General features: G+C 64.3%; 1 protein-coding gene across 2 annotated transcripts in view; it reads right to left on the reverse strand.

The window, feature by feature from the left end:
- Window positions 1-21,650, reverse strand: part of Celsr1 (cadherin EGF LAG seven-pass G-type receptor 1) — a 125,094-nt gene that overhangs the window by 11,705 nt on the left and 91,739 nt on the right. For both annotated transcript variants that reach the window (XM_047550908.1, XM_047550907.1), the window contains exons 15-34: window positions 21,133-21,316; window positions 20,810-20,911; window positions 20,096-20,190; window positions 19,034-19,243; window positions 17,987-18,170; window positions 16,711-16,854; window positions 15,243-15,447; window positions 14,168-14,335; window positions 12,367-12,493; window positions 9,933-10,133; window positions 6,534-6,708; window positions 4,350-4,462; window positions 3,925-4,004; window positions 2,855-2,981; window positions 2,281-2,406; window positions 1,779-1,873; window positions 1,416-1,519; window positions 1,133-1,282; window positions 577-807; window positions 129-390 (exon numbers count right to left, since the gene is read on the reverse strand). In XM_047550908.1, coding sequence (XP_047406864.1) covers window positions 129-390; window positions 577-807; window positions 1,133-1,282; window positions 1,416-1,519; window positions 1,779-1,873; window positions 2,281-2,406; window positions 2,855-2,981; window positions 3,925-4,004; window positions 4,350-4,462; window positions 6,534-6,708; window positions 9,933-10,133; window positions 12,367-12,493; window positions 14,168-14,335; window positions 15,243-15,447; window positions 16,711-16,854; window positions 17,987-18,170; window positions 19,034-19,243; window positions 20,096-20,190; window positions 20,810-20,911; window positions 21,133-21,316 — 3,083 coding nt within the window. The remainder of the gene's footprint in view (window positions 1-128; window positions 391-576; window positions 808-1,132; window positions 1,283-1,415; window positions 1,520-1,778; window positions 1,874-2,280; window positions 2,407-2,854; window positions 2,982-3,924; window positions 4,005-4,349; window positions 4,463-6,533; window positions 6,709-9,932; window positions 10,134-12,366; window positions 12,494-14,167; window positions 14,336-15,242; window positions 15,448-16,710; window positions 16,855-17,986; window positions 18,171-19,033; window positions 19,244-20,095; window positions 20,191-20,809; window positions 20,912-21,132; window positions 21,317-21,650) is intronic.

The following is a 21,650-nucleotide window of genomic DNA, read 5'->3' on the forward strand; positions in this document are numbered from 1 at the left end:
GAAGTTAAGTCAGGGGCAGAACTCCCCTCCCTGTTCAAGGAGAGGACACCAGGGCCTGCAGGGGTCCTGGACAAGGGGACGCTGGCAGCCCCACCCTGACCCCAGGCCCTGCGGCCAGTGCCACTCACTCGGAGTCGGAGCCTTCCGCCTGGGCGCTCCCCACGCGCACGTTCATGGCCACCCCGTTCAGGTGCTCGCGGCCTGGCTCCCTCCCAGGGGTCTTGATGGTGATGACACAGTCAGGGGCATAGACCCCGTCGCCAGAGCCCAGGGAGGACGTGCGCGAGGACGCGGGGCTCTGCTCACAGCCGGCCAGCTTCTCCCGCAGCCGGCACTTGAGTGGCGGTCCCGGCAGTGGGGGTGGGTAGGCGACTTTGTTCTTCAAGATGCCTGGGAGGAGGGAGACCTGACAGGGTCACACCCTGTGCTTCCTCTCTGGATCCGGTCACCTCTGACCTGCCGACGCCCACCCATGCCCCGCAGGACCCCACCACCTTGCTCCACAAGGACCTCCTGCCCTGGCCCCACTGGCCGGCAAGGGACAGCTCCTGGGGATAGGCCACCCTCCTGAGGCACCTTTCCTCTGCTCCGGGGGCTGGCTGCTGGGCACGGACGGCCTGGCCAGGCCCCCACTGCTCTGGTCTGGAGGCTGGTCGCCGCAGTGGTCACCCTGCTCCTGCCCGTGCAGCTCCACGCTGACCTTGGTCTCCACCTTCAGGGGCGGCTCAGTGCCCGCCTCCTCGCTGTCGCTCCCTGCCAGGCTCGCATCAGGCCAGCCAGCGGGGACGTGGTTGGCCAGGGCATCCGCTGAGACGAGAAAGACGGCTCCTGGCTATCCCAGCTGGGGCCACCCGAAGGGGGAAACGGGCCTGGGAGAAGGCCCTGCAGCGAGGGCCCAGCTGCGCTGCCCCCTGCTCGGCGCCAGCCATCCAATGGCTACTCCGGAAGCCCTGCCTGGGCACAGGCATGGCGGGGCAGACGGTGGGTCTCCTGAGGCCGCCTTCTGCCTGCTCCATGCAGCTACAGCTGTGCTGGCATGTCCTGGGAGGCAGAGGACAGCCACCGCCACCAGGCCTGCCCCGCACGCAGCCACTGTCCACAGCCAGCCCTGTGCCGCGCCCTCGCAACTCACCTTTGGGCGTGCTGTGGACGGGGCCCCGCGCTGGGGCCCATTTGTCCCCGGCCTCTCCACCGTCGTCCTCGCTGTCTGACGAACGTGAGGAGGCGTAGGAGCTGCTCTGCTCGTCCAGCGACAGCTCGCTGTCGGAGTCGGAGTCGGGGCCTGTGGCGTGGGCGGGCAGCAGGGCTCAGCTATGTAGGCCATTGGTGCTTCCTCAGAGGCACGTCCTGCACTGGCCGAGGGGACATGGGCCTGCGAAATGGACCTGGCCCCGCACCCCCAGGGGAAGCCCTACCATGAGGTCTCTTGGAGCTCCTGGGAATGAAGGAGGAGTCCAGCTCCCTGTGGCCGCTGCGCGCAGGCCCGGAGGACACGCTGAGCTTCTGGACCCCTTCGTCCCTAGAGAGAAGGGTGGGCTCAGCACTTGCTCAGAGGGACAGATGACAGGCCCTGATGTTACCGAGCATTCTGCCTGCACACCACAGCCACATGGGGTTCTGGAAGGTTCCCCAAAACCACCCAGCTACACTCTGATCAATAACAGACAAGACGAATCTCCACGTCAACTTGAATGGCAGGCGCGTGGCTGGGACCTTCCCTGCAGGCCAGGCCCACGAGCTGTCCCCACCGCACCCAAGACAGCGGGCAGCAGCCTGACCTGCTGGTGCTGTCCAGCGAAGCAGTGGATTCGCCCAGGGCGGTGCGGAGCATGTCGGGCCCCTCGCTGTAGGTGTTGTTGCAGTTGAGGGAGCGCTGGGGAGGGAGGGGCAGCTTCAGTGAGCAGGGCCCGGGCAAGCCGCTCGCTAACACCCTGGCGCGCCCCCACCCGGCCACAGAGGGCCACCCCGCAGGAGCTGCGGGGAGAGCACTGCCACCCACAGGGCACGCCGCCACCCACAGCCACTGCTTCTGTCCAGGGCCTTGCCTGCCCTGGTCCCTATCTTCCAAAGGCCTTGAAAGTGGGCCGTGACTGGACAGGGGCCCATCCAGCTGTTTTCCTTTTCCCAAGAGGCATAGGAGTCATGTCACATGTCCATGGACAGCTCTGGGACACCAAGGCCACTGAGTCCAGTTTGGGATTTCGTTCTCACAGTCCCCAGTCCCAGGATGAGCAGAGCTGCCCAACTCCCAGGGCCCATGGGGTCCCCAGTGCCTCCCACCGTCAGCAGAGTGGCCCTGGTGGTGGCCGAGTCATCCGGATGTGGCTTCTTCCCAGCAAGCACGGCCCTCAGGTGCTTCCGGACCTCCCTGTTGAAGACGCAGTGGAGCAGGAGCACACAGAGGCCCTGCGGGGAGGGGCAGGGTCACCGTGGGGGCACTCTGCTGCCACCAGGAGCCAGCGGCCCCTTGCCCAGGAGGTGCCCCAGCCCAAGGGGATGCTGGCTTCTCAGGCAGGGGAAGCCCCAGAAATGGTCAGTCTAGGCAGGGCAGCAGGCATGTTGGGGATAAGGGGCTGCCCCAGGCCACAGTCTTCTGGGGTCCCCAACATTGTGTCATAAACTTCTAGGCAGCCCTTGGTATGAGCCACAAATGGCCACTTCTCCCAAGGGACACAGTGGGATTCAGGTCAGCCTGGCAGTGGTGGTGGTGGGAAGAGACAGACCCTGTCCTGGCCAGCATGACTGTTCAGGACTAAGGGCCAGGGGCCCGGAAGGCTGGGGACAGGCAGGCCGGGGCCACAGGCCTTCTCTGGAGGAGCACAGGTGGGGCCCCGCGGGCTCTGCCGACACCCACCTGCGAGCAGCTGAAGGCCGCGAAGAGGTAGTGAAAGCCCAGGGAGTCGCCGTTCACGGCCAGCAGCCCCAGCAGCCAGGTGGCGCTGACGAGCAGCAGCAGGAGGAAAGCCGTCCTGAGCAGCGAGCTGGGGGCAGGCGACAGGGCTCTGTCCATCTGCCAGCCACCCCCCTCTCCCTTCCTAACCTTAACTGAACCCTTCAGGGGAGACACGGCCCCACCCGCCGGCCTCCCCACCCACATGAACAGATGACAGTGGTCCACAGGGAGCCGTCGTGGTGGGGGCTGAGCAAGAGCACGCAGAGCAGCGTCAGGGGTGGATGTGGAGCGAGGGAGGAAGCCTCGCCACTCCCCCTGCCAGACCGTCTCCTTCTCCGGGGTGGGACTGGCCCAGCTCCTGCTGCCCCAGGCCCCTCCTGTGCACCACACGACCCCACCCCAGCCTGGCCTCCTCTCCGATCAAACAGGTCACTAGACCCCTGGCACTGCAGCTCCTGGACATCTGCCGATTTCTCCCGCCACCACACCGCTCCTTCAGGGCTGTCTTCTCCCTTGACGCCAAAGCCCTGGAGGTCCCCTCCACGTTGGGTCCCCAGCTCTTGGACTGCACCCTCCCGCAGGCCTTTCTGCCACTCCCGGTGCCCTGACGTCACGTCACCACCAACAAAGGTCCTTCTCCCCCTCCCCCCACCTGCCTCCACCCAGTGCTTCCAGAGCTTCAGCGCTGATGAGCTGTCCGACCCAGAGGGTGGACTCTCCTGCCCATCTCCCCTCCCGGCCCAGGGCCTGCACACAGGGTCGAGGCCTCCCCCCTCGGCTCATCTGCCACCAGGCCCTGCAGGTCAACCTCAGGAGCACCCTTGAGGTCCAGCATGAGCCGACTCCCAGGCCAGGCTGCTCCCAGGCCCGCGAGCGGCAGAAGAGCCTGGGCAGGCGACAAGCACTCTCACGTGGCTCTATCCAGCACATTCGCCGGACATGCAGGGGTCCCAGGGCCCCGCTGACCGAGGCCAGGCAGGGTCAGTTCAGCATTGGGTCCCAACCCACTGATGAGGGTCAGCCCAACTTACACAACCCCTTTCCTCTCGTAGTAATGGTGCTTTCTGTGGCAGGAGACCTTTGCCGACAGGGCAAGAACAATGGTATTGACCTGGGAAGAACAAGAGGGCCTTCTCTGTCTTGTCCCAGCGACCTCACGAGCCACAGCTCCTGGAGATCTCCACCCACTGCCTGAGGAGGCCTCAGCCCCGCCTGCTCCCAGAGGCCAGCTTCTGCCACCCTCCTGCCGGCGTGACACAGTGGTCTCCTATCGGACATAGAATGTAACCTGGAACCAGTGGGCCCAGGGATTGGGCCCAGAGCAGCCCGGGGGCTGTGGTGTCTCACACTAGGAGACAGGCCCTTCCTGCCCACCCACCAGCCCAAACACCCCTTCCGGCTGGCGCACCCAGGGCCCCAGCGTCCCCGAGAACAGTGCAGAGGCCCTGTCACTCACAATGATAACAGTTCCGATGGGCCCAGCAAAGCTCCAAATGAGACTGTCATGGAGGGAGAGCCAGCAGAAGTCGGGGTTTCCGTAGCCCTGGGGGTCTAGGCCAACTGCCAGTCCTGCACACATCAGGGAGGCAGAGAGGGCCACACATCCAGACGGCTGCCTACCAGCTCTGGACCCTGTGACTGAGGACCCTGAGGGTCACCAGGGGGAGCCGCTCATGGGCACCCTGCATCGCCCTCCTAGGAGAAGCACCCAGCTGCGACAGGGAGCCTGCCCAGGCCCCTCCGACAAGACTTCTCGAGACACCACAGGCTGGCCACGGGGCAGGGAGCCCATGGGCCAGGGCTGCGAGGGGGCCAGACAGGAGGCTGGCAGGGCTGGGGGAGGGCCCTGGTGGCAATCAGCAGAGCCAGGAGGCCATGCCCACCGAGGTGCAAGGGGGCAAGGGGACAGGACAGTGCCACCTGTGGGCGGTGAGGGAGTGGCTGGGTGAACAGATGCACAGACACACCGCGCGCAGGTGCATACACGCACGCGCACACACACACACACACATTGCACAAACGCCCAGCCTCTCACTGGTAAGTGCTGTGCACATGGCGTTCCCATGTCACCAAGTGTCTTTCTAACGACTGGGTGACAAGCCGGGCGAGGACAGCCTGTCTGTGCAGCCCTGTCAAGATGAGTCTGGGGGCGTCACCAACAGAGACTGGGTGGGAGAGAGGCGCAGGGGCGCCTGCGCCACACAACTCCAGCCTGGGTGGGCCTGCACCCTCCCCGGTTCCCCCACTCAGACCTCAGAAGACCGTGTCCCTGTTGTCAGAACCCCGAGCGACCTCCCACTGCTCAGAAGACACCTGGTGCTTCTGTGGCCCCGCCAGGCTGCAGCCAGCCACACTCTCTGGGGTCCCCACCTGCCCTCACGTTCCCCACCCCCACACGGAGCACAAGTGGCACCTGCTCCAGGAAGCCCCCTGCCGGCTCCAGGCAAGAGCAGGTCCCCACGTCCACCCCAGCCCTGTCTGAGCCCCTTCAGTGCAGGGTCTGTGCGTGACGGGCCAGCTGGCTGCCACTCATCCAGCTCTGTCCTGAGGGGTGGCTCCCAGGACACAGGCTTCGCATCCTCCCTTGCTGCTGAGCCCTGGCCCGGAAGGAGCTCTCCGCCCTGAGCAAGGAAGGACGCGCCGGCCTGGCCATCTTGAGCTGCTGTGCACTGAGGCTTGCAGGGCCATGGAGAGCGAAGGAGCGGGCCTGGAGAACCCGCCAGGGCCGAGCAGGGACGTCCGCCTCCGTGCCAAGACCTGGACATCCTCAGCCTGGGCGGGAGCTGCCCGGCCAACGCCTCGTCTGCCTGCGGCTCCTGGGCGTGGCTCTAGGCTCTCTTCCAGGAGATGTAAGTTCAACGTGTTTTACCGAGAACTGTCTGGATTGGATTCCAGGCCCCTCGGGCGGGAGCATTTCACACGCACAGCTCAACAGAGCTGTGGGGTCGCCTCCCTGAGGCACCAAGGTGGCTTCGAAAACACCCAGGCTCAAGAAAGACCATTTTCTAGAACGTGTTTTTCAGCTAACACCCTCTATGATAAAAACCCACTGGGGCAAAAGGATCGCCTCTTTCAAGTCAGGTGGCAGCTGCCCCTGGGTTCACCCTGCCCAGCCTCCGTGGCTCTGGATGAAGGGACCTCGTCCCTGGGGGGCGCCCTGGATGGAGCAGGGAGTCGCATCAAAGACCGTGGGCCCTGGGGCTCCTGTGAGCAGGGGCCGAGGAGGCCAGAGGCAGCTGCGGAGCCCAGGTGCACCTCCAGTACCTCGGGCCTAGACACCTGCACAGGGCCCTGGTGTCCTGCCGCCCGGGGGCAGCGGGCCGGCTCTCCCCTCTGTGAAGAGGCAGGTTGCCTTAGCACCAGCACATGCTGGCGGCCTGGCCGGGAGGAAAGCGTGTGGGGAGGCCCATCCCCAGGACCGCCCTCCCCCACCCCACCCTCCCGGCGACAGGCATGGGTTTCCTGTTAGGTGCTCAGACCAAACCCTGGACAGACCCCGCCCGGGACACGCCCCAGTGGGCGCCAAGCAGCCTCATCAGTGTGCAGACCAGCGTGCAGGCCAGGAGAGAGCCACGCACTCCCCGCCTGCACATGGGGACGTGGGTGGGCCGAGGCCTGGCGGCCGCCCACACACACTCACCTGTGATAACTGCTGGGACGCCCCAGCCCACCACGCAGTAGAACCGCATGGGCCCGGTGTCGATGTTGCGCACCTCGGTCAGCATGCGGTAGACGTGCAGGCTCTCCACCAGGGTCCAGGCGAAGGTGCTCATGTGGACGTAGTGGAGGAGGATGGCCACCACCGTGCAGAGGAACTGCGGGGAGAGGCGCCGGCTCCATGAGCGTCCCCAGGGGCGTGCCGGGGACACGGGAGAGGCGCTTGGCTCAGGGCCCCCACGGGGAGGCCCAGTGGGCGTGAGGGGACCAAGCCAGCCACTCCACAGTCTCCGGAAAGGGCCAAGTCGCTGCAGCTCCGCTGACTCGCCAGGAGCAGTGTCTCAGGCTCCCGAGGTGGACCTGGGGCAGGGGGCACCGGGGGCCCCAGGACCCTGCTCAGCATGGCTCAGGGACGAGGGGTGGCAGAGCACTCAGGTCTTCATTATGTTTTAAAGAGAAGCTAGACGTACCTATTTTTATGTGATGGTCCTAGAATTTTAAATGTTGGTATTCAGATTTATAGAAGCACTGTGGAGGCTGGGCTGGGGCTCAGTGGCAGAGCACTCGCCCAGCACGTGTGAGGTGCTGGACTCAATCCTCAGCACCACACAGAAATGCATAAGATAAAGGTATCGTGTCCCTCCACAGCTAAGAAAAAAATAAAAATAGATAAAGCACTGTGGAGCTGGGCCTGCTCAGGCTGGGGGCCAGCCTGGGATCTCGGCCTTTACCCACCTCTGCCAACCCCACGTGGGTTTCCATGGTCCAGTGGGTATGGCCAGAGGGAGGGAAGAACTCTATGCAGTGACCTCATGGTCCAAAAAGAACAAGGTCCTACTGAGCACAACAGTGCACGCCTGTAATCCCAGCTGCTCAGGAGGCTGAGGCAGGAGGATTGTGAGTTCAAGGCCAGCCTCAGCAACTTAGTGAGGCCTGTCTCAAAACAAAAAATAAAAAGGGCTGGGGGTGTGGCTCATTGACAGGGCACCCAGGGTTCAGCCCCGAGTACCAACAGACAAACAAAGTCCTTATATTTCCTGCTGAAATAAGAACAGGATGAGAGGATGTGTCCAAGCTGGGCAGTGCCCTGTCTGACCGATGGTCAAGAGCAGGGAAGTCAGTGCCCACGAGGGGCTGAGACAGCATGCCTCCCCAGGGCAGCGAGCAGTGCGGCGGCCCTTCTGCCCCGACACGGGCAGTGGGGCCCAGGAAGAAGTTGGGTCCCTCCTGTTCCAGGATGGGACTGGAGATGGGGCCCAGAGCACCTTCACGGGCCTCTGGGAGGACCTGCCCTGGCCAGGGCTCTCAAGGTCGGCCGCCTGGGCGACGGCTGAGGCCCCTCCAGGTGCCAGGAAGCTGGGCCAGTGGTGGAAGAGGACTGAGAGGACATAGTGGGACTCTGATCCCAGGGCACAGCTGAGCCCTGCCCCAGCCACTCCCACAGCCCAACCCCACCCGCGGCCATGCCCACCACTCGGCCGGCCCTGGCCACACCACAGCTGGGCCCACCCGATCCCACCCGGATGGACTCCTCCGAGGACACACCCACAACAGCCCCTCCCCCAGCCACACCCACAGCAGAGGCAGCCCAGGGGGTTCTTCCCTGGCCACACCACAGCCGCGCCCACCCGCACACACAACCTCCCAAACAGAAGGCACATGGAGGTGGCCAGCACCCCATCCCGACAACAGATGTGGCTGTGCTCAGGCCACAGGTCAGAGCACACCGGGGAGGCCCACAGCCCAGGCCAGCTGCTGCCAGGCCAGCCCCCATGGCCAGGTGCTTTCCAGAAATAAAACGGCGGGAGGTGTGGGAGGGGCCTTGAGCATTCCCTTTTGCGGAACAGTGCAGGGCTGGAACCAAACTGGGGAGCCAACCTTGGGTCATGACCGGGGACGTGCCCTGTGCCGGTGTCAGGAAGCGGCTGCGAGGGAGCCCGGGGGGCGAGGCCTGCGGCTCACAGCCGTTTCCTGAGTGGAAAGCTCCATGGCTTCGGCAGAGGAAGAGGCGAGGAGGGGGCGGCTCGATCTTTAAATAACGCTGAAAGTGCCGCGAGCCCGGGCCGGGGAAAGCGGGAGAGGCGCTTCCTGACGCTGAGCCCGGCGCACAGGCTCTGGCACCTCCTTCTCCCCAAGCAGAACAAAGAGGCGCTAATGCATAATAAATCACCCCAGCCCCAGGCTCTGGGGGATGAAAGGCCTCGCTCAGGGACCCACCGACCGCGAGTTTACCGGAAACCCACTGAAGTTGGGCACGAGGCCAAGCCCGGGAACCTGCCCCCCACTGCCCCGCATCTGCGTGCACACAGGTGCGCAGCTGCCAGAAAGTTCTCATTCCCAGCGGACGGGTCAGGAGTGTCCACCTGGTGTCCGGATGCAGTGTGGCCGCCCCATCCCCTCCACTCAGAAGCACACCTGCAGGGCTCCAAAGCGACTCTGTGGCTTCCCGCCCAGGCCTTCGCCTGCCTGGGTGCAAAGGGACCTCTGTCCAGCCACGTGGGTGCTGCGGGAGCCCCTCACGGGCCTGCTGGCCCTGCCTGGCCCCAGGGCACCTGAGCGCAGCAGTGGGGTCTGGCCTTGCTCCTCCCACACAGCCTGCGGCTTGGGCTTCCCCGGGGCGCAGCCAAGAGGCACCACGTTCTCCTGTGGGACCTTCGGGTCACCTGCTGGGACAGCTGGCCTGCTGCTAGGGCTGCCCTCTGCCACACCACCTGGGTCTCGTCTTGGTCACTGGCAGCCCCACCTGCCCATCCTCTGAAGACTGCAGAGTCACCAGCTCCTCTCCCTGTCCTGGGTACTCTTTTCTCCTGGTGCAGGGGCTGAACTGGGGCTGCTCTACCACTGCTACGTCCCTCGTCCTTTCCCTTTGGAGACGGGGTCTCGCTAAGCCACTGAGGCTGCCTGGAGCTCACAGTGCTCCTGCCCAGCCTCCGAGTGAGAGGCTGGGCCCCAGCTGTGCACGGCTGGGCCCGGTCACAGACGCTCCTGAGACGTGCCCCCAGGCCTCAGGCAGTGAAAGGGCACGCAGAGCTCAGGACCCTGGGGTTTGGCAAATGACCGATTTCTTATGAAATCCCTAGTGTCAACATCAGGAGGGTCAGACTACATGTGCGTCCAGTCCTCCGCCCTTCTGATGAGGCTCGTGGGGCACCCTTCGGGGGAAGGTCCCACCCAGGCGCACAGCGATGAGCCCATCCGGCTCAGCCTGCAAGTCCCAGCTGCCCACAGGATTCCCTGCGGCACTGCCAAGCTGCAATAGCGGGAGAGCCCCCTGCGCCCCAGCCCCTCAGAAAGGCAAGCAAGAACTCCTCCCTGTGTGGGCCTCTCCCCGGAGGCTGAGAGGCTCTCCTGATGGAGGCACGCGCCGCCAGAGGGGCCTCACCGGGTTCTCCGTCTGGTTGATCCCGACCACGAAGACCAGCTGGGAGAAGAAGAGGGCCCCAATGAGGTTCTTGTGGATGCTGTGCAGGTTGGAGCGCAGTGTCCGGACCAGGGTGAGCAGGGTGAAGGCCACCAGCAGGGCTGCCAGGGACAAGGACACAGCAGCGTAGGTGACGATCTTCAGGGGCAGGACCTCCCCGTGCTGTGGGCGCATTGGTTAGAGCAGAAGGTTAGGGCTGGCTCTCTGAGGGGACGAGGCCGCGACTGCTGCTCACATCTGCAGAGGCTGCCGGGAACCGCGTGGCTCTGACCTGCTCTCAGGGTGCAGGGATGGAACGAGACCCAGGGACGGGCCTGGAAGGAGGACCGAATGCTGGCGGGGGAGAGGCCACGCAGCAGTGGGTGGGCGCTGGCCTCTCACTGCCCACTTTAATGGTTAATTTACGTGATGCATATTTTGCCACGTTGGAAAAAAGGGGAAGAAATAACCGACCGGACCTCACATGAGTCCTGCCGTCAGGAGACGCTCAGCCTGTCCACCTGGAGCCGCAGAGGCCTCCAGAGGGAGGCGGTTCCCGCGGGACACGTGGCCCAGCGCCCGCGGGGCCTCCTGTGTTCTGTTGTTTTACGCCCTCATTAATTCACTCCTGCGGCTCAGACGTCCCTCCCTCTTCACAGAGGAACTGGAGGACTCGTAACAACGCGTGAAAGGCCAGCGGCTCTCCTGGGCGTCCGTCGTGGGACACTCAACCCCTCCAATGCGCTGTTCCACATGGGGCCTCGGTCCAGCCCACAAGGAAATGGCCGACTTCAGCCTCATCTCCACAGACAGGGTGAGGGGCTTGCCAGAGGCCGCTCAGCTGGACGAGTGGGGCTCCAGGACCCAGGGACGTGGGACCAACACGAAGCACGTGGCAGGGCGTCCTCCCAGGAGGGCTTCTGTGATGCAGGTGTGAACTGACCCTGGCCCTGGCCACTGGGCCTCCCGGCGGCTCCCGTCAGACAGACTGCCTTCTAGCCTCAGATCGCTTACCGTGCATCTCTCGTGGGCAGTGAATGTGTCTTTTTTAAAAATGGTGGCAAGATACGCATGAGATTCACCATCCTGGCCATTTCCAAGCATGTGCTTCCTGGGCTTCTGCACAGCGTGACTCCCGCCCAGGACCCCGTGTCCCGCAGCTGTGGCATCGGAGCACGAGCTGTCTGGCGGTCCTGCACCTCCCGAAGGCACTGCCCCTGACGCAGAACCATGACCTGTGGAGCCCAGTGGGCTCCTGGGAAGCCAGGATGGGCAGGGCCAGGAGGCCGAGTGCCCAGGGCCCCAGCCCAGAGCTGCTCCTTCTGAGGCCCCGGGGGCCCCGGGTCCTGGAGCCGACAGCACGCCGAGTCCCCCACGGGCCGGGTCCTTCAGAGAAGTGTAGCTTGGGACCGGGAACCACTGGCGGCTCCAGTTTCCTTTCCTCTACCTGGTTCATCTGCAGCCGTGTCAGCTCCAAGCCCTGCCCAGCTTCCTGGCCACAGGAGGACCCCAAACTCCACCCCTATCTGCATAAAGACCATGGTCATCACCTCTCCAAGCTGTCCCTGACGCCACCTGCCATGACAGCTGGTGGGGAAGGTGGGCAGAGAGGCCCGGCGGGCGGGATGCAGCTTCGCCTACACACCACACAGAAAGCCGCTCCCGGCACCCTGCCACCCGGCTCCCGGCACCCTGCCACCCGGCTCCCGGCACCCTGCCACCCCGCTCCCGCCTCCACACGGGGCAGAAGCCTTGAGCCCTCGACACCAGAAGGCCCTGAGCAGGGACAATGGGCTGGGCTCCTGGGTTGCATCCCAGCCCTGAGCAGGTGACAGGTGAGGTCACCCTGGCCTCTGCCTTGGGTCCCTAGATGCCAGTGTCCCACACTGTGCCCGGGCTGGCCTCATGCCACACTTCTGCCTTGGTAACAGGAGACCGGGACAGGTCCTCAGCCGGCCCTGCCCAGGGCCCCCGCCCCACTCACTGCCCCCGCAGCATCCGCTCACGTACCCAGGCTGCGTAAGACGCCAGGGGTCACACGTTACCCACCTGTCACTGGAGGCCTGACCCGGGGGTCCTCGGGGCAGTGTGTATGGCCCCGGGGACACCCTGCCATGCAAGCCAGCCTCTCTGTCCCCCCTAGCTTTCAAAGGGGACACATCGTCTGACAGAAGGCTGGGGACCTGCTCTGAAGGGAGGTGACAATCTGGGGGCTTCTGAGTCGGGCTTAGGGTCCACTGCACAGGTCAGGGGTTTGGCCTGGGCTCTCTGAACCCTCAGTGGGGTTTTGTGGGCACCCTAGGTCCAGTCTTCCTCTGTGCGCATGGCTTGCTCAGAGCCCCGAGGAGGAGGCCATGGTTGTGCAGGGGTGGACTAACTTCCTGCCAGTGGGGCAGGTGGCCCTGGGAGTGCCCACCTCGCGCCGAGAGATGTCCATGAGCACCGCGCAGCTGGCGGCCGGGCTGCACTGGCACACCACGTGGGTCCGGTTCCTGGACAGGAGCTCGCAGCCCTTGGCTGACCATCCTCCAGAGCCACCGACGCTGCAGGGAAAGGGAGCAGGGGGTGAGGCAGGGCCCGAATGTGAGTGGCCAAGGGGCAGCATCCTTCCCTGCTGGCCGGGCCCGCTGGTGGGAGCCACGGACACAGAGCAGCCCCGCGTGCTGGTCCCACAACCTCGCGGGCAGCCTTCATCCCCTCGGGCGGCCATCCAGGCTCTCGCTAGCACCATCTCAAGTCAAGCTGCACACATGGAAGGGGAGGAAACCCCGGGGGCCTCGCGTCCGCTGTGCACCGGTCGCGGGACGCGGCTGCAACGGCGGCTTTGTTCTCAGCCCGCCTGCGAGTCTGGCGATTTCAGAAACAACAGCTACGTCCACTGCACACTTTCATCTGCAGGTTGCACAATGTTTTATGGGAGCTCCCGGAAGCCAGGGCCCAATTACTAGTCCATTTCACTGATGGGAAAGCCCAAATAACAAGCTGCTTCCAGGCTCTGCCTTCCCTGACTCTGGGAAAATCACGTAACTTCTCTGATCCCAAGTTTACTCATCTGTGAAATGGGCTGTGATGGTTGATACACTTGCCAAGGGCGCTCAGATCTGGGGATAAAGGAGCAACATAAAGCAAGGGCAGATCACTAGAGCCAGAGGTAATTGCAAGGATTCAAACGAGGGACCAAGGACAGACGGCTGTGCCCAGCTGCCGCTGAGGCCACACGCCAGACGCCCACGTCTCCTGCGTGGTGAAAGGGGCTCCTCTGCTCTCTCCTTTGTAAGCCAGACACTGGCGGCTGCTTATTAATGAGCATTTGGAAAGTGCAGGAGCTGCCGAGCTGGACCTGTGCCCTGGCATGAGCCCGCCTGCTCAGCAGGGCCAGCACCCAGCCTGGCCCCGTGGGCCGCCATACACTCAATTCGTGTCATGGGAAATGGCCCTGTCACATAGGAACTCCTAGGTGCACAGCACAACCAGCTTCAAGAACAGGGGCGGGTCTCGGGCTTGGATCTGCACCCTGGGGCACCCCACCCACGTCTGGGGAGGAGCAGCCCTGCTCACGCCCGTTCCCCCCGCTCCTCCACCCCGAGACAGCAAAGCCGAGCAGGAAAGAGCGGGGAAGAGCCAGCTCCCTGCAGAGCTCAGAACCCCAAGGCACTGCATTCAGCCGGGACGGAGCATGGCCCTGGGTCCCATCCCGTGTGCAGGGGCAAAGGGTGGCCCATGGCCCCAGCATGCATCACTCTCATCCTGCAGATGCTCACGCTCGCAGGGCACCTGGATGGCACCTGGACAGCTCTTACACGTCCCTGCTGCAGGGGTGGGGCTGGGGGTGAGGAGGCCCCTGAGCTGCGCTCTGCTCCTTCTTGCAGACAGGGTGAAGGTCAGGGACCCCCACTGGGGCACCACAGCTGGCGAGGGGCGCCTGGCCTGGCTGAGTCCCACCTCCCCATGCACCTGCTCGGAACCCCCCCTGGGCTGGCCGCAGAGACTTCTGCACCTCTGGGGTCCCGCAGCGAGCGGCCTGCCTCTGCTTCAGGCCTCTCAAGGGGCCCGCGCTGTCTGCATGCACGTGCACGCGTGAGGAGGCTGCCGGAGCAGGAGCTCCTGTCCATGGCTGGCAGAGAGCCACGGCCCAGAAGATGGTCCCCACGGGTCCTGCCTCAGCTGGGCCTCTGCAGCAGGAGGTGGCTGCGCCCTGACCCTGGAGTCCCACTTACTCCAAGGAGTGGTTCCAGAACACACAGACGGGCTTGGTTCGCTCCTCTGTTTCCAGCAGGGCGAACTCCACCAGGATGGGTCTCTCCGGGGGGCTGGAGGGCGGAGCCCCCTCACTGTGAACCATGACGCTCACCACCGGTGTGTTGATGACGGGCCGGTTAGGCAGCCTGCAGCAGAGAAGCAGGGCTAGAGGGACAACAGTGACGAGGCCACGTCCCTTTAAGAGTGTGAACACCAGGGGACACAGTCGGACGAGAAAGGAGTCACAGTCCCTGGACACACAAGGCAGCCCTGCTCCCAGGCAGGCCCGGGCTGCAGCATCTGTGTCCTCAGAACGCGGGCGACGCGCAAGACATTCGCCCCTGGGCCACGTGGGGTGGGGGCTTCAGAAATTAACAAGGAAGCAGAAGAGTCGCGCACAGAGATGCCAACGGCCCAGAACACACAGTGGCCGGAACACGGGCAGGGCTAAGGGCCCAGTGCAGGCTCGGGTCAAGTGACTACAGCCCACAGCAGGACCACGAGGGTCACCAGGGGGTGTGACCATGAGGTCCACAGAACCAGCGGGTATCGGGAAAACACCTGAGGTGGCAAAGTGTGACCTTTGCAAGCTCGGGTCCCTGGGCAGGAGACATGTTCTGAAGCCAACACTGGCCACGTGGCCCTCGGTGCTGGTGGCAGGGGGCGGTGAGCAGAGGCACGGGGTGAGGCATGGGGCAGGGCAGGCCCACAGAGGCACAGAGAGGGGTGCGCTCTGGGGCACACACTGGGCACAAAGGCCAGGGCACGCCAAGGTGAAGGGTTATAATGTCCCAGTATGCAGTGCCCATCTGACCGGCCCAGACCTCTGTCCCAGGGACACCATGGGGGACACTATGTCCTTGGCCAGGTCATGGTGTAATATTGTTATAACGACAGAGGGTAATCAAGGTTTTGACTTGTGGAAGCCCCCGGACCCTGCAGGAGCAGGCCCTCCCCAGCCCCGGGTCCTGCAGGAGCAGGCCCTCCCCAGCCCCGGGCCCTGCAGGAGCAGGCCCTCCTGGTCCACTTCCCAGCCCCAGTCCCTGGCCTCACCGGAGGCTGCGGCGGTCAGGGTCATAGTGCTCAGGCAGGAGCTGGCCCAGGGTCCGATAAATGATGACCAGGGCGACCGCAAACTGGCTGGGGTCGTCGGGGTGTCTCCGTCGCCTGCTGAAGGGGGGCTCCCTCTCAGTCCCAGGCCCCGGAGGCATCGTGGGCGGGGTGGCCCTCTGGCTGGCTCGCCTCACCACAGGGCCTTCTGCAATGTGAGCACGGAGTGAGGCCTGGACAGGACAGTGGTGTCCCCACCATCTCCTTCCACCCCAAAAAGCGCTTCTTCAAACTGACAGCTGTCCAGTGGAGAAAAGAGTAGGCGTTCCTCAGAAAGCAAGCACAGAATTCCTGTGTGGCCCAGCTGCTCCGTTTTGGGGTACAGAAGAACTGAAACTTTTTTGTTTTTGGTACCTATATTTTGGTTTGAGACAAGGTCTCACTAAGCTGCTTAGGGCCTCGCTGAGTTGCTGAGGCTGGCTTTAAATTTGCAATCCTCCTGCCTCAGCCTCCCAAGCGGCTGGGATTACAGGTGTGCACCCAAAGAAGGAAGCCAGCCAAGCGTCCACTACAGATGAATAATGTGGTCCACTCAGACAAGAGTACGCCGTGCAGCCTTCAAAAGGGAGTCCTGACACCTCAAGGACACTGTGCTCAGAGAAACAAGCCTGCCACAAACAGACAGCTCATGACTCCACTTGTCTGAGGGACCCAGAGCCACGCTGCTTGCAGGGCTGGGGAGAGGGATGCGGAGTTGCTGCGTAGCGGGCTGTTTCAGATTTGTAAGGTGAAAAGCACAGCCGTGAACTCACGGAGACACCACTGAAGTGCACACTTAGGACAGAAGGGCGGCCAGGTGCAGGGACACACACTGGTGACCCAGTGGCTCTGGAGGCCGAGGCGGGGGGATGGCAAACTCAAGGACAGCCTGGGCAATTAACAAGACCCTGTCTCAGGATAAAAAATAAGACGGGCTGGGGATGCAGCTCGGTGGTAAAGCGCCCCTGGGTTCTATCCTGAGGACCCCTCAAAAAGATCGGTAAAGATGGCAACTTAAGTCACGTGTTTCGCCACAATTTTAAGAGAGGCAACGGAGGTCATGTGATGGGCAGCCGATGTCCGGCACCCAGTGCCCGTGTGCCCCATGCAGGGCCACGCTAGGGAGCCACGGGAGGACGTGGACAGCTGCCTGTGCAGGCTCCACGCCCCAGGCTTGGTTCTCATGCCCGCGTGGCGCGTTCCCAAGTGCGTCTGCAGTGGGCACTCCAGAGGCCGCGGGTCCCTACGCAGCACCTGCATGATTGAGTCCTGGGAGAAGGGAGTTGCGCCGCCCTTGGGTGGTCAGCGGGGAAGCGCTCAGGACTCGGCCATGAGGTCGACTCTGCTTAGCCTGGGGGACCCCGCAGAGGGCCACCCACCCTCACGGGATGGTAGAAACGCCCCAGCCACAATGGGTGTCCAGCAATTTCACCTTTCCTCTCAGGTGGTTTGAAGACATCGGCCGGGAAGGACACCGAGGACGCCAGCTCCCTAGGGAACTCATCCTGAATGTCCTCGAAGCGCGGCACCCTGGCGCCCGTGAAGTTGAACTTGTCGAAGACGTCAACTGCAAGAACTGGGGGCAGTTCCTCTACTCACACTCAACCCCACGGCCTTTGACCATGACTGTCCAGCCCACGGCGACCGACGCCTCTGGAAGAGGACCTACCTCCACCTCTGTCTCCTGTCAGCCTGCTGAGTGGGCAGCAGAGCCCGAGGGTGCCAATGCCACTTGAGGTGGCACCCAGAACCTCACACACTGGGCGAAGCCCGCTGTGCTGCCTGAGCACGGCAACCCAGCCCACGCAGACCCCCGTCACCTCCCTGCAGCTTTCCAGGTGGCAGAGCTGCAGGAGGAGACGGAACCGGGACCCTGACCCTGAGAGCCGGCAGCCTGGGCTGGCATCGCCCCAGCCTCTCTGCCTGGACACAGGACGCAGGCCTCCAGGGGAGGCTCGGGCTGGCAGGCTGTCCCCAGCTGGGCCTCCACTCTGCACACAGCAGGGGCCTCCCAAGTCATCCTGTCCAACTCAACGCGCCCCAGGCGGACAGTGTTCCTGCAGGAGCGAGGGCTGGGCTGGGGTGGGCACAGGGCCCGGGAGGGGAGAGCCTGGAGGACGCACGGGAGAAGGCAGCACCTGAGGCCTGGCGGGACTCGGGTGCGCTGCGGAGCCCGGTGGGGAGGGCCTGTGCTGTCTGGGCTGAAGCTCTGCCTGAGAGCCACCCTGTGAAGCCCCACCCCAGGGTCGCACGCCCCGTGCTTAGGGTGACGTGGCCAGGAGGCGCTGGTCCTGAGACCGCTAGGCTCTGGCCAGGGCAGCTGTGCCCCTCCCTCTGCCCAGCCGCCTGCAACTGCCCACTGTGCAGTCTGGAAAGCTCCACCTGCCCAGCCAGGGTGCCCTGCAGGAGCCTCGGCACCCACACCTCCCTGGACTCACACCTGGGCACCCAAAAGGCCTGCTGCACCCAAAGGCCACAGGGCAGCACCCCAGTCAGCCCCATGCTGACCCCACCCAGGCCACCGGGCGTGTCAAGGCCACTGACCACGGGCAACGTCTCCCACTGACCCTGGGCGAAGGAAGCTGGGTGGCTGGCTCCCTCCTCTAGAGGCTGAGCTGCCCCACGTGCCCACTGCCTTGCCCCTGGCTCGCTCCCGGGACACTTCAGGGTCCTGGGCCCCACCCCAGGGAGCCGCCCTCGGCCCTTACTCATGTTGGCGGTGACAATGACAAAGGGCCTCAGGTAGGTCCTCCTCAGGTTGCGGGCCACGGTGCTGAAGTAGGCCTCGAAGTGCTGCAGCAGCTGTGCTGCACCGGCCTCCGCCCGCTGGATCTGCTCCCACGCAGCCCTGGTGGCCGGGGCCAGGAGGGCACTGCCCACGTGGACAACATCCTGGTCACACAGAGCTCAGTCTCACTGTGGGCCTGGTCATGTGACTGAAGCCAACCAGCAACTAGAAGGCCACCAGCTGGCAGGGCCAGGCCAGGCCAGGGTCAGGGGAGGTGGCTGTGGAGGCCGGAGGCCATCAGGAGGCACTGCCCGGGCCTCGCAGTGTGCCCCGGATGCTGAGCGGGTGGCACACTGGGGCACCCAGACCCCTCCCATCAGGGCAGGCTACGGGACCCTAGTGGGCTCGGCTGAGCAGGAGCCTGGGCCCTCAGACACGTGGCCAGTGCTCAGACCAAGAAAGAACCAGGAAGGAGAAGCAGTTTGCAAAGAAATAAAAAATAACAAGATCCACAGGCCATGCCCTCAGGCCAGGGTCCAGGTCCAGGTGAGGGGCTGGCCGGGCCTCATGCTTGGCACGGCCAGCGGTGGGGTGGAGGGGGCCCCTACAGGCACAGGGACAAGGACTGCAGAGGAGGCAGCTCTGGACACTCCCGAGGGTTCACAAGCACTGGGTCAGAGGGGCACCTTGGTGGTCACCCAGCAGATGCCGCGGAGCAGAGGGCTCTGCAGGAGCTCCGGAGCCCCTCGCTGGGGCCCAACCCCCGCCAGCCACGCCCCTGGGAAGCCCCTCGGCTCTTGGCCTCATGTCCTAACCCGGCGAGCGGGTGAGGCAGGTGGTGTGGGAGGGATGCTGGGTGCGCCCACGGGGCCGGCCACCACCCAGCTGGGCCTGCCTCTGCTGTGTTCACAGCTGGCCAGCCACCTGCGCCGCCTCGTGCCTGGGAAACGGAACGCCGCCCCAGGGGCCATGGCTTGCAGCACGGCACCACTGCCTCGTGTCCCGCGGGGCCCCCAGCCTCCTCTACCTCATGGAAGGCAGCCTCGCGCGTGGCCGCCAGCTCGAAGCCCTGCTGCCGGCTCTCATGCTGAAGGACGCGGGCCAGCAGCTGGTAGGCTGTGCGCACGTCGTTGCCGAAGAGCGGGCCGCCCAGCCGCGTGGCGTTGCGCAGGGCTTTCACCAGCCGCAGAGACCCGCTGCCGTCCAGCCGCGAGGCGTTGCGGCCCAGCTGCTCATTCTGGAAGGGGAGAAGCCAGAGTCGGCGACCTGCTGGCTGCTTCTGCCCTCCCCGCTACTTGGGTGTTCGCTGCTGACAGTGGAAGCTTCCTCCTCGGAAAGAAACCCCAGCCCAAAGGACGCAAAGAGATGGAGGACGAGGCACGGGAACGGGGTGCCCCAGGCACTCAGAAAGGACAACCCACAGAGGCAGCAAAAGAACAAACACAGCAAGAAAGGGCGCCATCTGAGCACACGGGCGAGGGGACTTGCACTTCCAGAACCCAGGACGTGGAGCTGGGCCTGACCGCCCAAGAGCACTTGCGTGTGCCCAGCATGCCAGCCACCCAGCACCCGGCCACTGACCTGCTGCACCAGCCCCAGCGAGCCGGCAGCCGCTGCGCCCTCACCCCACCCAGGGCACGCCTGCCCACACATGAACACACGGTGCACACACATGCACATACACAAACACACGGCACACACATGAACACACGGTGCACATATGCACACACGAATACACGGTGAACACAATGCTCACACATGCACACACAAACACACGGCACACACACGTGCAAACATGCACAAACACATGCATACATGGTGCACATATATGAGCACACGGCGCACACACATGCACACATGGTGCACACACATGAACACACTGTGAACACACACGAACACATGGTGAACACGTGCAAACATGCACACACAAACGCATACATGATGCACACACGAACACACGGTGCACACACATGAACACACGTACACACGGTGCACCACACGAACACACATATACACGGTGCACACACATGAACACACGCGCAAACACTAACACACACATGAACATGCACACACCTGAGGCTGCGCCTACCGTGACTTTGAGGCCCACGAAGGGGCCTGTGGTGCAGTTGAAGAGCTCGGGGGGCAGCCAGCCCCTCTCCCCACTGCAGTGTCGAACTGCGTTTCCTGGGGGTGAGAATGTGCTGTGGACCCTGCCATCCAACCTGTCGGCGATGCCCATTTAATGCCCAGCCTGGAGCAGCATGGAGGATGCCGCCAGGGTGGCCCAGGTCGGGCAGGCCCACAGCCACGTGGCTGGCACACACTCCCTTCCCATGGCCTGGGCCACGTGCACAACCCTCTGGCTAACATGAGGCCCTTCAGACGCCCGGCACAAAGGTGAGGAAAGAAACCAGGAAAACCACGTGCCGAGGTCAGTGATGGCCACACGCCCCGCTGGATTCCCTGGACACCCCCAGGTGTGGACACCCTTGTCACCCCACGCCACAAGAACCCAGCGCGTGAACCTTGAGCTGCCCACGCCCCCACCAGAGCGCAGCGGAGCCAGGAGGGCAGCCGGGCTGGACGACAGGCACCACAGTGTGCCCTCTGTGGCTTCACCAGGCCCAGCGTGTGGCGGCACGTGGCTTCCCTGCAGGAGAACGCTACTGCTTCTCCCCAACTCTGCCTGAAGCCATTTCAACACAGAACACTCCTGGGGTTCTGATGCGTGGGCCAGGTGCCCAAGGTAAGGCTCCCTCTGCCCAGTTTCCCAGCCTGTGGATGCCAGGGTCACAGCACTTACCCACAGATCCTTTGGGGCACGGCACGGCAGCCGGCTGTCCGAACTTGGTCTGCGGCCACCAGATGCCAGCCTCAAATGCTCTGGGACATCCGCTGTAGATGACTAGGGTGCGGAAGGACACCCTCAGCGGCAGGGCCGGGACACGCCTCGCCCGCCACACCTTCCCGCCCCCAGTGGCCTGGACCCTCGTGGAGGCCCAGGTTTCTAGAAGGCCAGGAGCACGCGGAACAGAGACCGTCAAGGGGCCCTCACCCCCACACAGCACATGCCAGCCTGCAGCCCGTCCCTGTGTGTGACCAGAAGAGGGTCGGGGGCACCCGGACCTTCACAGCCAAGCGATGTGACCTCAGCGAAAGGGTTGTCACAGCGGTTGCACTGGCGGCCGATGACGCCGGGCTTGCAGGCACACTGGCCGGTGTCCATGTCGCACGCGCGGCTGTGGGAGCCGTGAGGGAAGCAGTCGCAGGGCAGGCAGGCCTCCTGGGCCGGGGGCTTGTAGTGATTCTCCTGCAAAAGCCAGAGGCAGCCCAGGAGGCCTCGGACGCCGGCAGAGACCCGCCCCCGCGAACGCTCCCTCGGGACACCCGGGTGCTGCCCGCTCTGCTCCAGCCGTGGCCGCCCGACTGCCTCTCAGTGCTGCCCTCCGCCCACGTCCAGGGCTGCCTTCTGGGGCCCACAGTGCCAGGCCCGGGCGTCCCCCCAGGAAGCACCCTCCCTCGCTCGCCTTCCAGCCTCACCGCGAGCACCTTGTGTTTGCGCTAAGAGGAATCAGGACGACCCTCGGCTGCTGTTGTTCAAACAATTGTGACGCATTAGGAGCCACCCATCTGCCCACCTTCTC

This window comes from Sciurus carolinensis, chromosome 4 (assembly GCF_902686445.1).
Source record: "Sciurus carolinensis chromosome 4, mSciCar1.2, whole genome shotgun sequence".
Taxonomy (NCBI): Eukaryota; Metazoa; Chordata; class Mammalia; order Rodentia; family Sciuridae; genus Sciurus; species Sciurus carolinensis.